At 36.7% G+C, this 26,851-nt stretch overlaps 2 protein-coding genes across 3 annotated transcripts in view; one reads left to right on the forward strand and one right to left on the reverse strand.

The window, feature by feature from the left end:
* zetaCOP (COPI coat complex subunit zeta) overlaps positions 1–10,812 on the forward strand; it is a 137,248-nt gene extending 126,436 nt beyond the window's left edge. For both annotated transcript variants that reach the window (XM_090368872.1, XM_090368873.1), the window contains one exon: positions 10,617–10,812. In XM_090368872.1, coding sequence (XP_090224998.1) covers positions 10,617–10,664 — 48 coding nt within the window. In that variant the 3' untranslated portion in view covers positions 10,665–10,812. The remainder of the gene's footprint in view (positions 1–10,616) is intronic.
* A 14,961-nt stretch (positions 10,813–25,773) lies between these two features.
* The window catches only part of LOC150089872 (guanine nucleotide-binding protein G(s) subunit alpha-like), a 114,272-nt gene continuing 113,194 nt past the window's right edge, over positions 25,774–26,851 (reverse strand). The window contains exon 11 of the mRNA XM_090390117.1: positions 25,774–25,971. Coding sequence (XP_090246243.1) covers positions 25,774–25,971 — 198 coding nt within the window. The remainder of the gene's footprint in view (positions 25,972–26,851) is intronic.

The raw sequence follows: 26,851 nt of genomic DNA on the forward strand, positions 1-26,851 counted from the left end.
ATGAGAAAAATCCATGGTTTATGAAATGGCTCACAAGCAAATAAAGCATAGCTGCATGGGTTTCATTTAAAAAAAAAATTTAAGATAGCAGGAAGAAAAGTTTTGAAGAAGAGTTGTAGAAAAAACTTCAAAACAATTACAAACAGAAGCAAGTCTTCAGCAAATCTTTATGCATGAAATACATAATTTATATTTCATGCATAAAGATGTTGTGACTTTGTTCTTTAAACTTTTGCTGCTTTTATAAAAGAATCTTTCTGAAGGATATAATAATGTACACATAGCATCTTTTTGTGCCATTCCAGTCATTCCTTCTCTGGCTGCTGATGATTGGGTTTTGTGTTCACTCCAAGGTTTGATCACAAATGAATGAGTTAAAAATTTTTTTTTTTTCACAGATAGCATCTGTGACTATATTTTCTGGTATCTCTTTCACAACTTGTAGATATATAATAGGCCCATGAATATAATTTAGGTGATTTATTCAATGAAAATGAAGTTATTTTTTCTCACTAAGTGAAGATGTATTTCAAAGCTTCCCTCTTTGTTGAACCTTGTAATTGTATTATAGTTGAGAAGGATCTCAACCATATTACAATAATTGTTGGAATACCTGTTTTATTCCTAAACAAAATATATGAGTTTAGTTTCTCACTAATTTTTGTTATCTATATTGCCTGTTATTGTACACTGATCTGAAAGAAGCAAGAGTGCATGTTTGCAGACATTTGGTCACCTGGTTTCACTATAAGCATGGCACTTGATGATGATTGTAAATTGTAAAGCCTTCTAGCTATAAACCAATAGCTAGAAGGCTTTACAATTTTTATACTAAGATTGTAAAGTTAACAAAAAAACCCCATCTTTATATCATTACCATTACTAATGGCCACAGGCTTTCGCCTATGGCTTATGCTGCACCAGCCAAAAAAAAAAAAAAAAAAACGAATAGAACAATGATAAAATAAAATAATAAAAATAAATTTTTAATTAATAAAAGAAAAGGAAATTAAACCTATCATCCTATGCTCTTCCCTGACCCGAAGATACTACCATATGACCTTTGAATTTCCCCAAACTGTCAGCCTCTACCACCCATGTAGGCAACTTATTCCAATAATTTATAACTCGCTGGCTTAAATAAAACTTCCTGCAGTCCAGTCTAAACATTTCCCCCCATAACTTGAATTTATGTCCCCTAGTTCTAGCATTTATAATCATTTATTAGTTCTAGTTCTAGCATTTATAATCTTGAAAATTTTGTCCTCATTCATTTTACTGATGCCTCTCAGAGCCTTAAACACCTCAATCAAATCTCCTCTAAGGTGTCTAGTTTCCAAACTCTGCAACCCACATATTCGAAGTCTTTCTTCATAAGGACGCCCTTTTGCCGATCTCACCGGGCGAGTTACCTGTCTTTGCACCCTTTCAAGAAGCTCGATGTCTTTCTTTAGGTGCAGTCTCCATACTTGAACACAGTATTCCAAGTGTGGTCTAACATAAGCTTTATATAATGGGATTATCACGTCCCTATCTCTACTTGCAAAAGTTCGATAGATCATCGATAGGACACCATGGGCCTTCCTTGCAACCTGTTTACAATGCTCAGAGAATTTCATGTCTGACCTTATCATAACACCCAAGCCCCTTTCCTCCAGTACTGGGTTTAGTTGAACTCCACCAAGTGAATAAGTTATTTTGGGATTACTGTTTCCCCGGGTGTAATACCTTACACTTTGTTGGATTAAAGCATAGCTGCCATTTTTCTGACCATTCCTGAAGTCTATCTAGGTCTCTCTGAAGAAGCTCAGCTTGACAGTGATCATTAACTACTCTACCAATTTTAACATCATCTGCAAATTTAGACATCACGCCTTCTTTCCCTTCATCAATGTCGTTTATGAAAATTAAAAACAACAGTGGTCCTAATACTGATCCTTGGGGAACCCCACTTCTTACATCAACCCAGTCTGAGGAATAGCCATTTATCACAACCCTCTGCCTCCTGCCCTGAAGCCATCCTTCTATCCATCTAAGGATTTTCCCAGTGATTCCAATCAGTTCCAGCTTATAAAGCAACCGCTCATGTGGGACTGAGTCAAAAGCTTTGCTGAAATCTAAATAAACAATGTTGAAATTATTCCCTAAATCCAGCTCGTGAGTGACCCTTTCGAAATAGCGAACCAGATTTGTTAAACATGATTTTCCCTTTACAAAACGATGCTGAGTATCCTTAAGAATTTCAATTCGATCCAAATGATCCTGAATTCCACCCTTGATCATTGCCTCCATGATTTTCCCTACTACTGAAGTCAGACTGACAGGTCGATAATTTCCCACTTCACTCTTAAGCCACCCTTATGTGTGGGAGATACATTGGCACTTTTCCAATCCAAGGGAATCTCCCCAGAATCTAGTGATGCTCGCATAATTAGCCTCAATGGTTCAATGCACTCGCTTGCCGCCTCCCTTAAGATTATAGGGTATATTCTATCAACTCCAGGAGCCTTACTGGTCTGTAGGCTCAAAAGTTTTTTCATTAAATAATCTTGCGAAATTTCAATATCATTAATTACATATTTTTTAACTTCGCTCCCACAATTTCCCATTGCCACAAAAGGCTTTTCATTTGTAAATATCGATGTAAAATAACTGTTGAGTTCATCTGCAACGGCAGCTGGTGTATTTATTACTATCCCCTTTCCCTTACGTAAAGGTCCGATCTGGTTTGTCCTGCTCTTCTTGGCATATATATATGTGAAGAATTCTTTATCCCCCCCCCCCCTTTGCTCTGTTTGCTAGTGATTTCTCTTAAACTGCCTTTGCCTGTCGAACCTTTTCTGTGGCTCTATTACACATCACCTTGTACCTGGTATACTGGAGATGACCATCCAGGTGTGAACCAACATAAGCAGGGTTCAAGGTGTGGTGTGGATGCCACACTTTTGAACCCTGCTTATGTAAATGACTCTCATTGGTTGATGAGAGTCATCTGCCAACCGATGCAGTACCAATACTTTGCTTATTGAGACTTGTAATGGGGAAACCAATAGCAGGTGCACCAGACCAAACCTAAGAAGCATCGAAATCAGCTAATGTATGATCTTGCTGCCTCTACTCTGCGAGATAGTATCTGGAGGGAGTTGGGGGGGGGGCATTGTTGAGGCCATGTTATGTCATGAAGCTAGGTACATTCTTACCATATGTATGCCGTATTCAAAAATTTCATTACTTCATAGAATGTGCCCTCTCCACCTTTTCTTACTATATATTACATCACAAATAGTCAAATTAATAGACAAAACTTGTCTCAAAAAGATCTAAATCTCCCAAACACTTCCTCATTCGTTCACAAATATATGTGGTCTCAGGTAAAAACTCAGTGATGTCCATTTCCACTTGGTCTGCCAAACCCCACTTACTTTTTTTGACAGAATCTCAATTATTGGTTGATTCAACCACTGCTCATCTTAGTTGTCCTAATTATTTGCTGTACAGTTCCTTTTGCTTCAAAGGTGGTACTTGTTCATCTGTCCACTCTGATATTCTCTGTCAGAGACTTAGTAATTTGGAACTCATCTTTTCGATCTTCTGGCTTAAAATCTGTCTACCCCATTCTTTCAGAATTATGTATCATTTTCCGAACTCCACTAATCCCTTAACTCTCTGACTTCCTTTCTTTGAAACTTGACTTTCTCCAGTCCGGCTTTCCTAACAGTAAGGTAATGTTCCTTGGTGATTTTAATATTCACAACTCAAGCTGGTTGAGATGCTTGAGGCTTTTGCAGTTACTAATGATCTCACACAGATTGTTCACTTACCTACCAGATTACCTGACAATCCTAACCACACAGCCAACACTCTTGCTCTTTTTCTCACAGCCAACCCTTCCAAGTACATGATTGAGGTAAGTGGAGCTCTGAACATATCAGATCACAACTTAGTGATAGTCTCTTCTCCAGTGGAATATTTCTCTCATGGCCATTCTCAGTCTTGTATTGTTTGGCATTACAGGAATGCAAAATGGGATAACCTGCAAGATTTCTATTCATCTTTTCCTTGGTTGGATTACTGTTTTAAATCTTCTAATGTCAATGTTTGATCGAGCAATTCTAAATGGTTATTAATTAGTCCAAACTAGATTTTCAACAGGGGCTAAGAGTAGAAAACTTGCTGGTCCAAATGGTAGTTGAGCAATCTGGTCTCTTGTCAAACCTGTTGACCACAACTTTTTCCCATCTGTACTCCCACCATCTCTTAAAATGTGATGGTTCTCTTGCCACCACAGCTAAAGATAAAGCTGACTTGCTTGCTTCCTACTTTTCTTCTAGCTTGTGTAATGACGATCTTGGTAAACACCTCCTACCATTTCCAGTACACTCCATTCAATGCCCTGTGGTCTTCCATCAAAAGGATGTCAGAAGAATTTAACAGTCTTGATGTCAAGAATTCTCCAAGTCCTGATGGTATTTCTCCTCTTGTTCTCAGACATGTGCTCCCAAGCTTGCTCCTGTTCTGTGTTGTCTTTTTTTACACTGTCTTATTCCACTAGTGTTTTCCCTTCTGCTTGGAAATTTTCTCATATCTTGGCAGTTCCTAAAAAGGGTGACAAATCCCTCCCATTCAGTTATCATCCCATTGCACTTACTTTTACCCTTTCTAGAGTAATGGAGAAATCCTTTAACTGCCAACTCTTAACTGTCTAGAAACTTTCTGTCAGATCATTTATCATCAATATGGATTCCATCTATGGACAAATTCAGTAGAAAGGTTTGGCGAAACTCAAGCAGTTTCTCTTGACATTTCAAAGGCTTTTGATTGTGTTTGGCATAAAGCTCTTCTAAATAAGCTTTTATCTTATGATTTACCAACTGTTTTTGTAATTGGGTTTCTTTCTGACTGCTCACTGAAGGTGATGGTAGAAAGCTGTCTGTCTTCTGACATTCTTCACTAATGTTCGTGTTCCCCAAGGTTCAGTTCTTTTTCCCACTTGTTTCCCTGCGTATATTAATGACCGTCTTCCATTGACTGGAAATGCTATCTATTGTTTAGCTGGTGATAACACATTGCATTCCACCTTCCATTTTGAGAAACCTTGCCCTGCACGAACAGCTTCAACTTCATGAATATCCACTACCAATTCCATGAATTCTGATCTCCAGGTAATTTGTCACTGGGCAAAGATAGTTTAGTTAATTTCAGCATTAAACTCAGTCCTGTCTCATATCTTGCAAAAAGAATTCTTCTGCTCCATATTTCCTGAAAATTACAATTTGCAGAAATTAAAGTCTAAAATCAACAAGTATCTTCTTTCATCTTCTCAACTTTCAACCCAAACATGATATTAAGTGCCATACACTGTGCTGCCACTTTATTACGCACACCCCTGCTGTGCACACAAATGGTTAGTCCCACAACGTTGCAAGTCACACGACCACAGTTGTGGATATAAATGCAGCAGAACAATCTTTCTAGTATCAGTTAAGTGTACAAACCATAGCAAGAATGGGGAAAAGGAGAGATCTAACAGACTTCGAACGTGGCATGGTAGTAAGTGCAAGACGTGCTGGACAAAGTATTTCTGAAATGGCAGTTCTCCTGAACTTTTCACGCACCACAGTTTCAAGGGTGTATCGAGAATGGTACAACGAACAGAAAACATTCTCTCAAGAAGCACTCTTGTGCAAAAAAAATCGCTTGTTGATGAGGGAGGTCAGAGGAGGATGGCTAGAATTGTGCAAGCAAACAGACGGGCCACAATGTTGCAAATCACTTCAGAATACAGCCTTGGTGCACAGAACAAAATATCGCAACAGACCACTAGATACACTTTGTTGTGAATGGGCTACAACAGCCAACACCCACATTGCGTACCTTTGTTATCAATGAAGAACAAGAGAGCACAAATGTTTTTATTCTTTTTAATGTTGAATGGCAGCGTTTGGGCTTTGAAGTAGTCATCGGAATGGTCAAAAGAACTTTTATGAGTTTTGTAAGTTCACCAAGAACTTCAGCTAGATTATTTTCTGAGATAAATTTCAGCAAGTCAGTTAATTTGCAATAATTGTGTAGATCATGTCTGCTATAGAAAACTTGTAATTTCATAAGAAGTTTTTTTCTTTCAATCATGAGATATGCCTCAGTAGTCTCCCGTACCTCTTCCATGGGCATTTTTGTATGAAAAATAAAGTTCTCTTAAACAATTTAGCAGCAATTAATTGCTTTGTAAAAGAATATCTCTCACCTATGTCAACACTTATATAGTTGCATATTTCCTTAGCTTCAATCGTGGGTGGTTTTGAAGGATTTTCACAGTACATTGAATTCCTGATTTTTAGAATGGCATTCTTAAAGAGTTTCCTATATATTCGTGTATTTTAACTGCCTCAGTTTCTCGAGATTGCATTTGATTATAAATAACTTCCACATGAGGCATTATCTGATAGAAAAGTTCACTCGAATTTTTCATTACTCAAGATCTGCAAAATTCCAGTTGCTTCTGAAATCGTCTTATCTGCGTTTTGCTGTCGCTTGTAGTTCCTCCATACATTTTTTTAAGAATTCACAATTTTCATAAATGCTGTTCACGGTGCATATATTGAAGTTCCATCTTGTAGGGGAAGGTCGGGCAACACTGCTGTCCATATGCTTTCTGAGAACAGAGAAAGATGCTGTGGTGATCTCAAGAAAAATGTTGGTATCAACATGAGGTTCGAAAAGAATATTCTTGAATCTCAGGTACTACTTGATGCATTTCTCATCATCAGATTCAGTTGGTGTGCACAGCAGTGAATAAAATGTGAATTTTTGTACACTTCTTTTATTTTAGCCTGAACCGATTGACTTCATGGGGAAGCATGGAGGCCATGATCGAATCAAATTTCACAAAATCGTGTGTCGTAGAAATAATGTTTTACTTACACATCACCTCATAATATTACTTTAACTTACCAAGTTCAGGCTCAATTCACAGTTAAGCTGTAATCTCATAATTAATACTGTTCAATGTTGAGTATCGACTTAACACTGATATTATTTAGTTACTTAATCGGAATTCGGGCTAATAACAAAAAAGACACCGATATTGTGGCTACACACCCATCATGGTCAATGATGAAATCTGCACTGTGCACTTTACAGTGACTTTGATTTTTTTCACCTATAAAAAATGTATATTGGCAAGTTGCCAATATGCTGGTTGCCAATGGCTACCAACTACCAGATATTCACGAATGCAAAATGTGTCACTGCCTGGCACACAGTGAGACCTACGGTTAATTAAACTTCAAAGTTGGAAACGATTTTATGTTTTTATTCATTTATTATTTAAATGATTACTGGAAATAGAGGATGTGCATACTATATGCCGGTCCTGTTAATAAAAATATTCATTGCGTTGCACTTTGCTTCACAAAATTTCATATAGCTCTGTTCACTGTATATCTAGATTTAAATAGGTGGGGGTGCCGCAGTGCCTCTGGACGAGCCACCCCTGCCTATTACCCTGAATCCACCTAGACAGAGAGACAATTGTTAGCTAATTTCTGAAACACCTGTATACAGCTTTTTGCAAGGTTAAATACTGGAACTGGGCATTTGAAATCAGCATAATATCTCTTGCTAAGCCTACATAGCAAGAGATTTTATGTTTAAATGGGAGGCAGAAAGCTGCCTGTCATGACCCAGCAAGGCCATGTGGGGGGCACTTCAGTAACTATGTCATACACACTCTCTTATTGCTCATGAAAAAAAAATGTTGAGAACTGGGAACTAATACTTGCCTGAACTGAGGCTTTGAGGTGAATAGAACTGCCTACATCAAAAATTCCCCCCTTGGATACATTGAGGTAGGGATAGAGACCTACCAGAATTCATTCAGTCATTTCCATGCTAGACAAAAGTGTGAATTTGTGTGCTGGACATATCTCTGCAATGATAGAGGGTTTGCTTTGCTGTGCATACCCTTGAAAAGGGGTTTAACAAACTTCTCTCACAAAGAGGATGCCTGCTTCTGACCAAGGCATTTTTTTAATAACTACCAGGTGCCATAGTTGCATAGGCTTTTTCCTGCCTTTCATTAGAGGTATGGGAAATTTTCTTATTTTCCTTTGTGGAATGTACACTACACCTCAGCTAAACAGAGGAACATAGAGGACAGACTGTTTAAAACTCTTTTTTCAGACAGTTGGTCGGTGCCTCCGTAGCCAGGTGGGCAGGAGCAGCAGTGCTTGGCACATGCTTCTTGATTAGACCGGGGTTCGAGCCCGTGACCACCAAATACGCAGGATGCGGAAAGGTCAGCGAATGACCATTGCATATCCCTGGAGCAATATGGCCTTAGTTGCTAATGCTCCTAAAAACCAACCAACTAACAAACAAACATCAGACAGTTTGTCCTCCCTGGCAGCTTAACCAGCATGGTATTTTGCCATCTGACACTTGTCTAGTCTGTCTGAGTTTGAATCCCATCATAAACTGGAGCAGTTCTTAAACTCCTCTTCAATCAAGACTATAGTTAGCTGATCTTAGGTGGTGAGAGTAGGCATTCCCATCAGTTATTCTGGATTTTTGCAGCCCTTGCAACATCAAACCTTGAACAGACTTTTACAGGCAAAACTATATGGATATGAACAACAAGCTCCAGTGCCATTAGGTAATTATTTGATATGATTTTGCTTTGAAAGATCTGTATGAGGGAGCTTTCTGTTCTGTTGATAGTTACTCACATCAACTGAACAGAATAATGTAATTGATATGATATAACAAGCTCTGCAGCTATTGAGAACTATGTAGCTGTTTGCTTATATTGCATCAATCAGTGTAGTGAAGCAATGGATGATATATTCAGGGGAATCACATGCACATTTACCCAGGCGCCTCCATAGCCAGGTGGGCAGGAGCAGCAGTGCGTAGCACATGCTTCTTGATTAGACTGGGGTTCGAGCCCATGAGCCACCAAATACGGAGGATGCGGAAAGGTCAGGGAATGACCACCGCATATCCCCGGAGCAATATGGCCTTAGTTGCTAATGCTCCTAAAAACCAAATAACAACAACAACAGCACTTACCCAGCTGAAGTCTGAGGATGAATTGGCCCATTTAACAGTGTCAATCAGGATATGGGCTGATCTGTCAGGGAAGTACAACTCCCCAGTATTCCTGTTTCTGGTCATCTCCTTGGGCCTCTTGAAATCCAAGTTTGTTGGTTTTGAGCAGGAACTGCAGGTTTTTCCTGCACCCAGAAAAAACAGCTTTTACATGTTTATGCTAAGCCTGAGTAGGAAGCTTGACCTGCTCCTGAGTGTGAACTTTTACATAGTAGCATGGCTTAGTCATCTAGACTGTGGTTATATATTAATTTCTGGGGGCCACTTTGGTGACCAAGGAGAAACAGAATAAATTAAAATTAAATATATGTACATGCACATGTGCATTGCTACAACTGAGCAAGTTGATCAAAGAGATATGATTATTGGTGATTGTGTGTACGGTATTAACTGATAAAAATAGCATCAATAATAAACAGCAGCAGAATGATAAATATTTATGCTTTACTGGAGAAGGTCAATTTAAAAAAAATATAGAACACAAAGTTTGATCAGGAAGTTCTAATTTCATGTCTGATTGCATTGTAAACTGACTTTTGAATTCACTCAGTTGCATATAGGAGACCGTCTGAGCAGAATTAAAGAATATGCTTTATATTGCTGTGACAGGATTATAGAGTAATGGTAGTGAGGTAAGTTCCACTTTTCACTGTTTTGATAATTTTAAAAATGATCAAATTGCATCAATCTGAGAATACTGCAATAAACACTGGATCTTGCATGTAGTGTCTCCATAGTACTGGCTTCAATATCTTTTGTGAGTTAGATTCTGGTATATTCTGATCTTCTTATAATCCTGAAAAGAATGATAATGTCACAGGTGCACCTCTAATGTTACTGCTGACCTTGTTTTTACCCTGCTCTAATTTTCTGTTTACTATTAGGGAATAGAATCTTTCAGGATAACTTATAGGACCAGGAATGTGCAAAGCTGTGAAGAATATTCCCTTGATTTAATCTACTCTAATACATGGGATTGTTTTATAAACAACTGCTGATAGTTCTAGAGGAAGAATGGTGTTCAGTTTAATACAAGTTCCTGTCAGGATTTGTCTGTGTTACTCAATCAAGGAAGGTTGGTGCCATAAGCACTACAGATGATTGTACTAACTACTAGTTCTGTCTCTAAGTTTCGGTGCAGAAGTAACTGATATAACTGGATGGGAAGTAAGGAATTATGTGCCTCATTGAAGCTTTTAGGCTACGAGGAAACTAGAAGAAACTTATCTAGGAACTAATTAAGTAATATCTACCAAATTTTCATGTAATGAAATTAGTTCTGGAGAGAGAGAAAAAGTAATGTATTTATATATTTTATTTTCATGGTTTTTTTTTTATATATTTTATAGGTAAAGCAGAAATTATGCTTATGGGCTTATTTATTTCATGGACAGAAAAGTACTTTTTTGTCTCAAATCTCAATTAGTATCATATAATTATATTAACTTTTTTATTTTTTTTATTAAGTGATTATATTGAACAGTCCTTTTTTATATTTTGTCTGTTAGGTTTTCCAGTCTGCAAAGGAACAGTTAAAGTGGTCTCTTCTGAAATAGGTTTTTATTTTTGAACTAAAAAATAAGTTTTTTAAAATCTTTTCTTTTTATTACACACAGAATGTATAAAAATGTGTTCATATTAGGACTACTGTAAATTAAATGTACATCCATGGACATTTTAAATTAAATGCTAAATAAATGAAAAGTATGATTTACTTTCTTTCAGACTCCTAAAATATAAATTGTCCTTTTTGCTTTGGTGTTGACAGTAATTTATAAGATATATGAAGGGATATTATTACTTTTACAGATTTATATTTTATGCCATTTAGGAAGGGAACATTTAATTTAAAATAACTCCAGTTTACATTGACTTCAGAGTTTGAAAGCTGGATCCAAGGTTTGAAATATCCAATAGTGTATTTATAATTTCTATAACCTGTTCTTTAATGTTTGCAGTTACTGTTAATTGTTTACATGTATTTAATAAATCCTCTTTAGGAAAAATGAAGTGAATACAATCCAATATCTGTGCTAGTCCAGCATAATTAGCTTATCTGTTTGTTACATCAGAGGTCACAAGCATCTTAAACTGACTGTCAGTGAATTGCATATTAAATACAGCTCTAGTGGAATAATAAATTCCAAGTGATTTTATCACTTTGTGCTACTTATATGATCAATTCATTTTATCAGCTGTATGTTATATTTAATCAGGAATTACTAGGAGGATCAGAATAGTGTAGGTGGTGCAATAAGTATTAGTTTAAATGGATATGACATAACGACTTCAATGCAGAAACCAAGTTGCACAGCATTACATCAGATTTTTGTACACAACATAGATGGTGCATTAAAAGGAATTGCACTTCCATTAACATGCTTAGAACCTGATAAACCCATTGTGATTTAAATTACAATTATGAGCAATGCCAAAATACAGCAGGCCCCCATTATAATGTGGTTCGCTTTACGCTGATTCGCTATAACGCTGTTCTTATATTATAACCCGTATCTGACTATAACGCTCTTTTACAGATTGCATTTTTGGAATATTTAATGAAATCGTTTCATTTGATGGAGTCGACAGCTTGAAAATGAATAGCAAAACAGAATTAAAATGTTTCCCACGCCAACTTCAGAAATTTTCCCGCACGCTAATTTAATTGCAGTACAGTGACTTGTTATGTAGTTCCGAGATCAACATTTTAAAATAATTTAGGACTTGCAAGTTTAACTGTAAGAACAATTATAAAAAAAAATAAAGAATTAATTTTAGCAGTGAGAAAGATAGCTGTTCCACTGCAAGCAACTAGGGCTAGGCCAGCTTTAGGATTGAAATGGAAAGACTTTAACTAATTTTATTGAAGATAATATCCAATGCAGAATTTAGTTAAGTTAAATATTATTAAAAAAAGAGAGAGAGAGATTTGCCAATATGATGATCTGAAGAAAACTCACCTAAAAAAAAAAAAAAAATGTGGAACCATTTAAAACTAGTACGGGCTGGTTGAATAGATTTAAAATCCAGGGAGAAGCCGCAAGTGCAGAAAGAGCTGAAACTTTCAAAAAAGAACTTGTTAAAATTATTGAAGAGGAATATATATGCGTTATACTTCTCAACAAGTTTTTAACATAGATGAAGCAGGACTTTTGTGGAAACGAATGCCTAAAAGAAGTTTCATATTGAAAGAAGGAAAAAACATGCCAGGTTTCAAAGCGGCAAAGGATCGGTTGACTTTATTGTAGGGTGGTAACGCTGCAGGGGATTTAAAATTAATACCCCTTTTAGTTTATTTGGAAGAGGGCCAAAGTTCAACCCAAAATTGACACATTTTTCATGATTAAATTCATTAATTAAATTAAATCAATTTAGATCAATTAAATTCATGATTTTATTTGGAATTTTAAGTTTAATTTTGATACGTAAGTTAGTACCACATAATTATATATGTATGTAATGAAGAATATTTTATATGTACAAATATTTGAATATTAAATATTTTGACCGACATTTGTGCATCTTTTCACTACCGTTTATTATTGATTAGGAAATATTCTATGGCACCGACCGCAACTCACAAATACATTTAGCATTAGCATTAGTAGAGGCATATGATGCAAGAAAGCAAGCTTATTCAGCATCAGCCAAAAAAAAAAAAATGAAAACAACCACTACTCCCATTTCACCCCTCCGTTCATTCGAAATACCTGTCCAGCTGAGCCTTAAATTTGTTTAGGCTATCAACTTCAACAACAAGCGATGGGAGTCTATTCCACAAACCAACTGCCTGCTGGCTAAAGGCAAATTTCCGCACATCTATCCGACATCCGTCCTTCCTCAATTTGAATTTATGCCCTCTCAGGTGATTATTCTGAGCAAGAGGAAGAATCCCATCGGCATTGAGCATGCCCAAGCCATTCAAAGCCTTATACACCTCTATCAGATCACCTCGCCGATGCCTAGTCTCCAGGCTCTGTAATTTGCAAAACTTAAGCCTTTCTTCTTAAGAGCAACCCTTTGTTCCATTCACTAATCTTATGGGAATGCAGTGCTCACTTAGCATGGATTCACTTAGCGCTCTGTTTTTATAGAACAAATTATCAGCGTTAAGCGGGAGGGCCACCTGTATGTGTAGTAAGCTATGCATAAAATGATGGGGTGTAGTTACTATGCAACATAGTTTCTATACCAAAGTCATTACATGATATGGATGATGTAATGAGATCACATACCTAGTTAATGATGATAAATGTGCTTATACCTGCTCAAGTCCATGAAACATGTATAAATTGTAACTGTCTTCAGTTAAAACATGTCTTTATACATTGTTTATTATGTGTTTCATGCATAGTTTATTCAATTTGGACATATTTTGTACTGCAACAGATATTAGGCTTGTGTATTAAACTGTCAGATTATGTACTCATAATTTATAATTTTTAATTAGTCTTAAATTAATAGTATTTAAATAAATTATATAGCAGAATCTGATTACAGACAGAAATTTTAAAATGGGGGTGGAAAATTAAATATTAAGGTAACGCCCATTAAGAAGGCCACCTTTCAAAAGGATCATCATGCAAAACCACTGACATATGGAAAAGGTTCACCATAAAAAGAAAGTTTTAAAAAATTAAATTTTTATTATATTTTGTTAAATTTTCTATTGGGGGTGAACAAATTAGTAATTTTGTGTATCTAAGTACAGTCTAAAGAAAATGGAAAAAAAATAAATAAAATTTTGACAAAATAATAACAGAATAAGTAAAGTTGGAAGTGAAGGAAAGCAGTTAATCAAATTCATTTGGAACAAAAGAGAACATTGCTGCTAATAACATAGTTTTTAAGCTGTTTTAATCTGTGAATCTGAGAGCTGGTAAGGAATTAATTGGTCAGAAATGAGAGTTTTGATATTAGGATATTCAAAATGATGCAAGCTTATTACAGCATTGTCAAAAAAAAGAACCACAAACCCACTTTCTCTGATCAACCCTTCTAATAATTACACAAATTAAATTTATCCACTTTTTAAAATTTATTCACACTCTACCTACTTCCACAACACTAAGTGGAAGTTTAGTCCAACAATTACTCTCTGGCTGAAGATAAACTTCTGCACCTCTATCCTGCAGCGATTAAATTTATCACCTTTTGTGTTTGTATCATCCTAAAAAGAGTAAAGATACTATCAGCATTTAGTGTATTCAATTCATATAATGCCTTAAATGCTTCAGTTAGGTATTTTTGGTGGTGCCTAGTTTCTAAATGCTGCAAAATAAGTGGATGTAATTATCTTAAGAGTTTGTTATAAAAGGTGTTGAGATTACAGATGGGCAAGGCTCCAGGAGAAGATGGTATGCATTTAGTTGTAATTAAAAAGGCTGCATATGAGCAATGATAATGGGAGTACCACTGAACTTTTGGAGAAGATTCCCTTGGACTGATAGTGGTAGGGAAGTTCATGGTGTCTGTAGTTAAGGATGCGATTCAGGACCATCTCAACAAAAATGGTATCTTGAATAGATAAAAGTATGGGTTTGTTAAGGGCAGGTCATCCTGACCAGTCTGGTAAATTACTGTGATATAGTTATTAAGCATTCAATGCAGGTAATAATTTTAACATAATACATAGCCTGTTCAATAAAGAATAATCATGATTATTTTTTTCTGTGATGTACTTTTGTTAATCATCCATATTTTGATGGTCCTTTTCAAACTAGTCCCCATTTGATAAAATGCACTTACTCCAATGTTTCTGTCATGCTTCAAAAACATGGTGGAAGCCATTTTTGACATGCATTTAAGAATAGCCTCTGATGTCTTTACTTCATCTGATGACTGGAAATGTTTCCCTCACAGCTCCTTTAACTTTGAAAATAAATAAAAAAAATTGCAGGGCACAAGGTCAAGACTGTAGGGTGGATGAGAGACACATTTGATATTAATGCTGGCTAAGTACTTGATAACTTTTGATATCATATACTTGGATTTCAGGAAAGCTTTTGACACTATTGTGCATGGAAGACTATTGTACAAATTGGAGCAGAATGGTATTAAGGGTAAGTTGCTACAATGGATAAAAGGATGGTTGAATGGGAGAAGACAGAGGGTGTTAATCAATGTGCGCTGCTCTTCATGGACTGGTGTTGTTAGTGGAGTCCCACAGGGTTCAGTGTTGGGTCCACTGTTATTTTGTATATTTATCAATGATATTGATGAAGGCATATATCAGGCTTAGTGTCGAAGATGATACAAAGATTGGCAGGGTTGTTAATGACAGTAATGGCAGTATGCTACTGCAACAGGATCTAGAAAATTTGGGAAAATGGGCTAAGAAGTGGCAACTGAAGGTTAACATTGACAAATGCAAAGTACTGCATATGGGTAGAAGTAACCCCAGAGGAACATACCAACTATGTGGTACTACACTTATGGTGGTAGAAAATGAAAAAGACCTGGGAGTAATTGTGCAGTCAGATATGAAGTTTAAGTAATGCAGACAGGCTGCCAAGGGCAGGTCATGGGGTTTTGTCAATGATATACAGGAATTTTGCTAGCAGGGAAAAGGAGGTGATTGTTGTCCTTTTCAAGGCAATGATCAGGCCTCGCCTTGAGTACTGTGTACAGGTCTGGAGGCCTCATTTTAGGAAGGATGTAGATTTGCTTGAGCGTGTACGGAGAAGGGCAACAAGATTGGTGAGAGGAATGAAGGGATCCTCTTACCAAGAGAAGCTTAAGTTCTGCAAATTGCAGTGGCTGGAGACTAGGCACCTGCAAGGTGATCTGATTGAGGTGTATAAGGCTTTGAATGAGTTGAGCATGCTGAATTCTGATGAGATTCTTCCACTTGTTCAGATTACAAACCTAAGGGGACATAAATTCAAATTGAGGAAAGACAGATGTAGAATAGATGTGCGGAAATTTGCCTTTAGCCAGCGGGTGGTTAATTGCTGGAACAAACTTCCATCTGTCATTGTGGAAGTTGATAGGTTAAATAAATTAGAGGAACTGGACAAATATTTAGAGGGAATTGTGTAAGTTTTTTTTTTTTAGCTAATGCTGCATAAGCACATGCTTGTTTTCTTGCATCACATGCCACTATTACTACTACAGCATCATATGCAGAGGTCTCGCATTGTCATGATGCAGCATCCACCCACCTGCGTGCAGTTGTAGTTGTTTGTGACAAATGTGATCCTGCAAAGTGTACAATTCTGCAGTAAGGTCCCAAGAGATGACCATAACCTTTCCTGTAGAAGCCACAACTTTTGCTTTTTTCAGTGTTGGCAATGACATAAACTTCCAAAAGGAGTTTTGTTGCTTACTCTTTCTCTCCATCTTCAGTAACCATCCATTGCAGCTCCTGACAAACCGCCATGCGAACTTGCTGTTGCTCAAGTGTGAGTAGTCTTGAAATCCAGTGTGCACAAACACGTCATTGATGCAGATGGTCATGAAAAACAGTGCATGCTCCCTACTGATATACCAACAATCCTGCCAGTTGCCTTTCTGTTATATGACGACCTTCTCTCACAATTACAGAAACAGTGTTTATAGTTTCTGTGGTGACAGCAGTGGTTGGAGCTCCAGGACCACTGATTTTTGTGATTGAATCACGTCCATCTTTAAACATTCTAAACCACTTACGAGCTGTGCTATATAGAAATGTAGATTCACCATTTCAACACTTCATTCATTTCAACTGATGTTTTCTTGAAATGGAAACAAAATTTGAGAGCAGCATACTGTAAGTTCATACTGTTCATACTGTAAGTGCATACTGTTCAGTAAGGCCCTCAGGGATGAGTGTTGGGACCCCTTCTATTTCTATATTTCATAAATGATATTAACATTTGCTGTGCAATGCAACTAGGTTTGGTCTTAAATTCCTCAGCTCAGCTAGAAATAGTAAGCAGTATTGTTGTTCATGAAAATTACAATAATTCTTTATTGAAACAGCCCTCGTATATCTAGATTTTAGTATAGCTTTTAATATAGTCCCTTGTGGAAGACTGCTATATGAATTGGAAGAAGGAAACAGAAGATTCCCATAAATGATAAGTCTTCAGGGTGGAACAGCATAACAAGTAAGGCCCTCAGGGATGAGTGTTGGGACCCCTTCTATTTCTAAATTTCATAAATGATATTAACAAAGGCATCCAAGATAAGCTGTCAAAGTTTGCTGTTGCTTTGAAGGTGGGAAGGGTGATTAACAGTTTGAGCCAGGTTGTGTTACTTCAAAAAGACTTGGATCAGTTGCATATATGGTCCAAAAATGGCAACTAAATTTTAACAATACTAAATGTATTTATTTGTTTGGGAACAAGAAATCCTGGTTCCTAGTAGAAGTTGGGGGGGGGGGGGCTAAAAGTGGTTCAAGCTAAAAAAGACATAATTCTCTCTGACATAAAATTTTGTCAGAGAATCCCCTTCTGGAGGGGATTCAGAGAAGGATGGACAGATTGGTGATGAGTGAAATGCACATATGAAGAATGGCTTGGTGTAGTCTGCAAAGTTTGAAAACTAAACATCTAAGGCTGCATTAAGGGTAAATCTAATTGAGGTGTATAAGGGATTGGGTGAAATGAATTAGGAGGTATATGTTTTCCTTCATAGGTGGCAACACAAATATAAAAACTTGGGAAATAACAGAAGGCTGGATCTCACAAAGTTCACTTATAGGTAGAGGATTGTCAAATTGGAATAAATTGTCTCCCAGTGTGGAAGAGGCAGTGAATCTGACTAAATGTAAAGCAGAATTGGATGATTACCTTGTCTGAATGGGAATAGTATGAATATTTTGTTTTATTTTAATTATTAATTTTATGTATCTATTTATTTATCTTTATCTGATGAAGAAAAAGTTTTGCTTCCTTGCATCATTTGGTCTTACTGGTAGTAGTCAGGCACAACAAATGATGCAAGAAAGTAAGCTTATTATAGTATCAGCCAAAAAAAAAAAAAAAAAAAAAAAAAAAAAAATACTACACACTTTACCCATCCAAGAATTTGTCTAGTTCTCCATTTAATTTATTCAAACCATCCACTCACACACCAATAGGTTGAAGCCTGTTCTAACAATCGACCACCCATTGGCTGAAGTCAAACTTCTGCACAGCTATCCTGCAACGATCCTTCCTCAACTTGAATTTATGTCCCCTCATGTGTGTGTAGTCTCAGCAAGAAGAAGAATACCATTCACATTTTACATTCAGCTTACTCAACCAATTCAAGGCCTTAAATTCACACCTCAAAAGGATGGTTGAGAGGGAGAAGACAGAGGGTGGTAATTAATGGGTGCTGCTCTTCGTGGACTGTTATTAGTGGAGTCCCACAGGGTTCGGTGTTGGATCCTCTGTTGTTTTGTATATTTATCAATGATATTGACGAAGGTATATCAGGCTTAGTGTCGAAGTTTGCAGATGATACAAAGGTCGGCAGGGTTGTTAATCACAGTAATGGCAGTGTGCTACTGCAACAGGATCTAGATAATTTGGGCAGATGGGCTAAGAAGTGACAACTGAAGTTTAACCTTGACAAATGCCAAGTACTGCATATGGGTAGAAGTAACCCCAGAGAAATGTACCAACTGTGTGGTACTACACTTAAGGTGGTAGAAAATGAAAAAGACCTGGGAGTAATTGTGCAGTCAGATATGAAGTTTTCTGAGCAATGCAGACAGGCTGCCAGGGCAGGTCATGGGGTTTTGTCAATGATATATAGGAATTTTGCTAGCAGGGAAAAGGAGGTGATTGTCTCTCTGTATAAGGCAATGGTCAGGCCACGCCTTGAGTACTGCGTACAGGTCTGGAGGCCTCATTTTAGGAAGGATGTAGATTTGCTTGAGCGTGTACAGAGAAGGGCAACAAGATTGGTGAGGAGAATGAAGGGATCCTCTTACCAAGAGAAGCTTGAGTTCTGCAAATTGCAGTGGCTGGAGACTAAGCACCTGCACGGTGTTCTGATTGAGGATTCATCAGAATTCAGCATGCTCAACTCATTCCTTGAATGAGTTGAGCATGCTGAATTCTGATGGGATCCTTCCACTTGTTCAGATTACGAACCTAAGGGGGCAGAAATTCAAATTAAGAAAAGACAGATGTAGAATAGATGTGTGGAAATTTGCCTTTAGCCAGTGGGTGGTTAATTGCTGGAACAAACTTCCATCTGTCGTTGTGGAAGTTGATAGGTTAAATAAAATTGAGGAACTGGGCAGGCATTTGGAGGGAATGGTGTGATTTTTTTTTTTTTTTTTTTTGGCTGATGCTGCATAAGCTCATACACTTGCTTTCTTGCATCACATGCCACTACTACCCCACAGGTGCTTAGTCTCCAGGTGCTACAATTTGCAGAACTGAAGCTCTTTCTAGGTAAGAGCATTCTTCTGGTTCCTTCACGAATCTAGTTTCCCTTTTCTGCACCTATTCCAGCAGATCTACATGCTTCCTAAAGTGAGGCATCCAAACCTGTATGCAATACTCAAGGTGTAGCCTACCCATGGCCTTGTACAAAGGGATAATCACCTCCTTATCCCTGCTAGCAAAGTTTCTATATATCACTGACAAAACTCCATGAGCTCTTTTGGCAGCATGTCTGCACTGGTCAGAGAATTTCATATCTGACTGCACAATTACCCTCAGGTCTTTTCTTTTTCCACCAGCCTCACTGCTACCTCACAGTTGTTAAGCCACTCTAGGATTACTGCTACCCATATGCAGTACCTTGCATTTGCCAATGATAAACTTCAGCTGCTATTTTTCAGCCAATCGACCTAATTTTCCTGGATTTCTCTTGTTGCAGTAGCTCACCCTCATTACTGTCATTAACCAACCTGCCAACATTTTTATCATCTGCAAACTTTGACATTAAGCCTGATATACCTTCATCAATATGATTAATTAGTATTGACAACAACAATGGGCCCAGAGCACTGAACACTGGTGAACTCCACAATAACATTAGTTCATGAAGAGCAGTGCCCACTGATAACCACTCTCTGTTTTCTTCCACTTAACCATTCTTTTATCCATAGCAAAACTTGCCCTTAATGCCACATTGCTCTAGTTTATACAGAAGTATTTTATGTGTAGCACTATCAGAAGTCTTCCTGAAATCTAAGTATATGACATCAAAATTATTTTACTAATGTAAGAGCACTCTTTTGTTGCTTATTGCAACAGATCAACATCCTTTCTGAAATGAGGATTCGAGACTTTTATGTAGTTCCGAGGATGTGACTTAACCATTGCCTTATAAAACAGTATAATTGCCTTTGTTCCTACTGGCAAAATTCCTATATATCTCATTGATAGAATCCCGTGAGCCATCCAAGCAGCCTGTCTATACTGTTCAGAGAACATTATACAATAACCCTAGATTTTTTTCATTCTCTACTATTCAGTGTGGTACCATCACTTGGTGTGTTTCTACTTCTGATATGCTTTATTTGTGTAGTAAGGGTTCCCACTTTTTTTTCACAAGTCTAGAGTCCTAGCGACCCTGTGCTTTCTTAATGATTATTCATTTTTATTTCTGGTTAATACTCTAATTTGATAATCTTTTTAGCCATTGTAATTCTTAAATAAATGACTACAAAAGAAGCTTTGTAAAAGAAAAAAATAGTATATTCAAATTTCAAAGTTTTTTTTTTTTTTTTTTTAACTATTGCAAATGAAACAAAATTATAGTATTATGTTGCCAATGCATGACATACAGGCAACTTACAAAGAAAGCAATTTCTTTCGGTTTGCCCAAATAATATCTACATTAAAAATATTAATTCTAAAACCTTTTTTAATGTTTCATTAGAGGTTAAATGGATAGAGTTCACAGAACTTTCGTGCAATCAAAGGCAGGTCAGCCAAATCTGAATCTTAAACAGTTAAAAAAAAAAAAAAAAATCAGTTACAGATTAAATTAAATAATTAAAGTCGTAGACAGAATAAATGCAAATAGATGCAAAGAAAACTTTAACGCTGGGTGATGACTTGCTGCCTTCTAGGGTATAAAGACCACACAGGCTGTTTGACTGCAGTAATCTGAAGCCAGAATGGGGAAACATGTAATCTATTAGACTTTGAAAAAAAAGTCTTATCATGGGGGCACATTTAGCAGGAGCCACAATTCAAGAAACAAAAGGCATAACTGGTTTCTCAAAAGCATCCAACTTAAAGGTTTTAATGGCTGCAAAGTAAGCAGTTCTTCCACATTTCAAGGTATAAATGTAGTAGAAAAACAATCCTTCAAAGAGTGAAGCCATCATACTCAAAGGAGGACTGTATGGTAAAATAAGACATCCAGTGTGCAGAAAATAACATCTAAATTTAACCAAACCAAGAACTTCCCTATTTCAATTATTACCATGCACAGAGAGTATAAGAAATTGGGTATTGGCAGTTGCCTGCCTATTCAGAAGCCATTTGTTTCAGCGAAAAACAGAAAAATCCACCTGCAATGGTGCTGAGAATGTCATGATTGGAAAGTAGAACAATGAATAAAAGTCACGTGGTCAGATGAATCACAATGCACTTTGTTTTGCACTGATGGTAGGCAGAAGGTGGTATATGACTTTCATCAACCAGTGAAATACCACCACGTTGCTTATTGGAGGCTTGAAGTGGTGAAACCCATGTTTAGTCTCTAGAGCAAAGTTGCTGGCATCCCCCTCCCCCCATACTTCTCCTTCAACCCATGCACGGTACTAAGTACTATAGGTTTTGATACCTTTCGTGTTTGGGGTTTTCATTAAAAAAAAAAAAAAAAAAAAAAGAGTGTGGTCAGAACCCCCAACAAAGTGATGGACTCTGCTTGCCTTGTTAAGACAACCTAAGCATTTTGTCCATGGGTAATTTATCTCTCTCTGTTAATTTTCTCTAGCTCTTCATATTGCCACAAGTTTCTTATGTCCATGACTGTAAAACACTATGGTCATTCAATGCTGTAGTGGAAAATACACTGAGTGATCACTGAATTATGACCACCTACCTAATACTTTGTAGATCCTCCTTTTGCCCTCGGTACAGCAGCTATCTGACGTGGCATTGATTCAACATGATGTCGGAAGCATTCGGAAGGTAGGGCCAACCAAGCTGTATGTAATGCAGCCAGCAATGCAGGTGTGGAGGTGATTGGTGTATCCAGATGTGTGATATGCCTTTCCATAGTGTTCCACAAGTGCTCTATAGAATTGATATTGGAGGAGTTTGGAGGTCAGTCGATATGCTGGAAGTCAGAACTGTGTTCCTCAAACCATTCCTGCACAACAAGTTTCCGATGGCTCAGCGCATTGTCATCTTGGAAGACACCATCGCCATTCTGGAAAAAGTGTAACATAGCAGGGTGTACACAGTCAGCAAACAGTTGACGATAGCAGAGACCACTGATACGTTGTTCCACCTGCCAGGGGTCCAAGTTCCTGCCAGTGAAACATGCCCCACACCATACAACCGCCTCCACCAGCCTGCACTTTTGATACCATGCATGATGGATCAAGAGCCTCATGTTGTTGATGCCAAATCCGTACACGACCATCCACGGTGTGGAGTAAATAACATGACTCATCCGACCAAGCACACCTTCTAACGTCCAACTTGCATGCTCTTTGCACCAGGTGAGTCTTTTACGCCGATGAACCTTGGTTAGGAGAGGATGCTGTAGGGGTCGTCTGCTGGTATACGTGCGAGCGTGCGATGCACAGTCATGCCAGATATTGTTCCGGGTTGCCCCATGTTGTATTGGGTAGTTAACTCTTCAGCAGTGCTGTGCCTGTTTACTTGTATGAGTCGTCAGACCCAGCGCTCACCTCTAACATCAACCTTTCGCTGACCTTTGCAGTTTTGCCATCAGGTCATTGTTTGACCATTTTGACATCAGTCCCGGTAAACTCTAAGGCAGCTCTCAAACACCCCATCAGTTCAGCCATTTGGGAAATCGAGGCACCAGCTTGTCGAGCACCCACAATCTGTCCTTTATCAAAGTCCGAGAAATCCTTCCTTTTACCCATCATGCTCGAAATTTTACTACCTACTGAACCAATGACACCTTATCTATGCTATGTAGGTTGACTAACTCGGCGCCTCTGTAGCCAGGTGGGCAGGAGCAGCAGTCTGCAGCACACGCTTCTTGATTAGACCGGGGTTCAAGCCGTGCCCACCAAATACGGAGGATGCGGAAAGGTCAGGAAATGACCACCGTATATCCCCTTAGCAATATGGCCTTAGTTGCTAATGCTCCCAAAAAACATAACAATAAGTTGACTAACTCCACACGTGGTCAATGGGTCACATTCAGTTTTCATAGAGGTGGCCATAATTCAGTGATCACTCAGTGTATATCAAAGTGGTCACTGCACCATTTCTTGACTATTAGAAAAACATACACATTATATGTCATCCTGCCTGGTGGTGCTAATGAAAAGTGAGACTCGGGGGTTCTGATTAGCCAAAGTGTTGTTTATAAAACTTATCTTTAGAAACTATTGCTTTGAATTGCACTGTGCTCAGTAGCACCATTCAGCAGTGCTGTTCCCAGTTTAATTTTGGTTTACATACACAGCCGGTGAGTATGGGCTTGGCACACCTAGGGTCCTGAGCTGGGTATCATCATTCTTCTCTTTCTTGGTGATTCCCTTCTACTTCTGTCTCTTGTTTTCTCTCTCTCAGGGAAATTCAGAAATTTTTTTTGGCTGGTGCAGCATAAGCCTCAGGCTTCCTTGCACCATATAGCTAATAAAAAAAAAATAATATGTGTATTTTGTATTCCAGTGATTGATTTTAGCTTACCATATAGGTAGTTTCAACTTTTTTTTTTTTTTTTTTTTTTAAGCCTCAAAGAGGTCAAATGAGTCAACTAGTGCTAATAATGCAAAGATGAAAAACTTCTTGTTGGAAACTAACTTAGGCATTCTATCCATAAAGACTGGATTCAGGCTAGCAATACATTTTATACCACATTTGAGCAGTTTGAAAATCAGCAGTATTATAAGCTGTTATTGTGAATAATGTAAATACAGTATACATATAAAGTTCTGTAATTTTAAGGTAAGCTTCCTTGCATTTTATTGAACATAACTGTTTGCTTTATCACAATTTATGTATTTAAATTTTATATTTAAAGCTTTAAATGTTTCTGCTACATTTAATATTATTATACAGAGAAATGGTGCCTTAAAATCAACCAGAAACAGAGGTTATGCCCTGTTTCTGGCTGATTTTACATTATATTCTGTGGATAAATCTTCTCCTGCTTAACATAGATTCACTTAGTATCCAGTTATACTAAGCAAGGGATACCTGTATGTTATATCCATGATGGTGTGGTATATACAGGTTACATTACCCATTATGATCTGATGGTCAAATCTGTCAATTTTTTTATTTTTTTTCCCCTCGCCTTTTTCCCATTATTATATGGGGTCAGCGTGTTTTTTTTTTTTTTTATTGTTTTGGTATGCAATTTTTACAGCTGGATGCCCTTTATGTGGGCTGGGAATATGCGGTGGTCATTCCCTGACCTGCCGCATCCTCCGTATTTGGTGGGTACGGGCTCGAACCCCGGTCTAATCAAGAAGCGTGTGCTATGCACTACTGCTCCGCCCACCTGGCTACGGAGGCGCCGTGGTCAAATCTGTCAATACAGTATTGAAATAATTTCAGTTGTTGACATGGTAGCAGTTGTTTTGCACAATCTCCTTTTAACTTCTTTTTTGAATTATCCATATAGTAGTTATAATACATTAACATCTGAGCTTTTATATGATAATCAATATCATCATATAAAAACTGATGTTTGTCTCATTATCACTAACACTATCTTAAAATTGATTTTGAAAAAGTCAGTTGTACTTTTTTGGCTGTTATACTTCCTATTTTGATTATTCTTTCCAGTTTTAGTTGTTAAAAAAATAGGGAGAGCATAGTGCACTAAAATAATAATTCTTTTAATTTTAGCTCTATTTTTTTATTAACTTAGTATTTTCAATGAAATAAAATACTAAATTTAACTACAAGTATTTAAACATAATAAAGATTGAATAGTATGCAAAAGTCTATTTAATGTACAATAAATATAAAGTCATTAACTTGTAGATTGGATTTAAAAGTTTCAGCAGTGTTTTTAATTTTAGGTTATTGAACAGAAATCAATTAAAAGAAAAATTTAGTTTACGATAAACATTATTTTCCTAGTTAAAATTTGTAATTTTTGCATTTCTGCATACATCTTCTTATATGACTATGAAAGTGATATCACTTTTCTATGGGAGATAAAAATTAATTATTGGATATTAAATATTACCTTCTGATGGACACTAATGACCAATGCATGATAAAACTGATCTTTTGAAAGGTACTCCACATCAAATTGTAACTCTAATTTTAAGATATTTACATGAAGTTACCAATTAGTTAACTCACAAGAAACAGTCACTATTATATATATATATATATATATATATATTTTTTTTTTTTTTTTTCTTATCGATTACATGAAGTGGTCACATTTAGGCCTACTCTTATTCCAACATGAGAAAGAAGAGTCTGTTTGCCATGAAACCTTGGGAGATTTTATGGAAAACAGGTTATAATGAGTATTGCCATCCACTGTATCTTTGAAACTACTAAAATGAGCAAGTCTTCTCAATTCATGTACAAATTAAGTGATGAACTAGCTAGGTGATATCTTTTCCAAGTTCCACATAATGATCATGGTGTGAACATCGCTGAATACTTTTTCCACATTATTAGTATCGGTAGCAGTGGTGAAGTGTGAGAAACACTTGCGTTGTATGGGTTCTTTTGGAATGTCATACTGGATATCTGGTAAACTAATTCTTCCAGGATGGTAAGACTTCTTAGTTAACATCTAGATGGCATCACCAAATAAGCAGAGGAAAAAAATGATATTATTAATTATTCTAAATTAGATCAGTGTAGTAATAAAATAGAAAGGAATGCCAAACTTATTTACATAAATATTCGTTTGGTATGATTCAAAATAGTATATAATTCTTTGGCTCAGTGTATTAGTTGACAGCTATTAATAATAATAATAATACACTGGCCTACATTAAAACACTTGTTTCAGGTTCCCAAAATTATTCTCCAAATGGTCAACAGATAATTGAATTTATAACGGAAAAACATTCAAATGCAAGATGTCTGGATACAAGAGAAAATTATTGATTATGAGATATGGAATTGTGTAAACTAGTGCTATAAACTTGAAAAAAAAATTTGCAAAATTTTGAACAAACTCACGTGTGAGAGAATAAATACAGCAAGAAAAAAAGAGGGGAAAAAAATCTACAGTACATTAAAAATAAATAAAATAAGTCAACAACACAGGACATTGCATAAGGCTGCAATCACATTGTAAGCAATTTCAGGTGAATTTTCATCACATAATCTCTTGACATGCACATTAATTTTATATAAATTTTTATTTAATAAATTCTACTTACTTGAAATTCTCATTTTATTTGCAGTTTTGTTCCATAATTTTCTATGGTAACTTTTCATTTTTTAGTCAGTACATTAAAAATAAATAAAATAAGTCAACAACACAGGACATTGCATAAGGCTGCAATCACATTGTAAGCAATTTCAGGTGAATTTTCATCACATAATCTCTTGACATGCACATTAATTTTATATAAATTTTTATTTAATAAATTCTACTTACTTGAAATTCTCATTTTATTTGCAGTTTTGTTCCATAATTTTCTATGGTAACTTTTCATTTT

This window comes from Mastigoproctus giganteus, chromosome 2, assembly GCF_048544385.1.
Source record: "Mastigoproctus giganteus isolate SK-2022 chromosome 2, ASM4854438v1, whole genome shotgun sequence".
Classification (NCBI taxonomy): Eukaryota; Metazoa; Arthropoda; class Arachnida; order Uropygi; family Thelyphonidae; genus Mastigoproctus; species Mastigoproctus giganteus.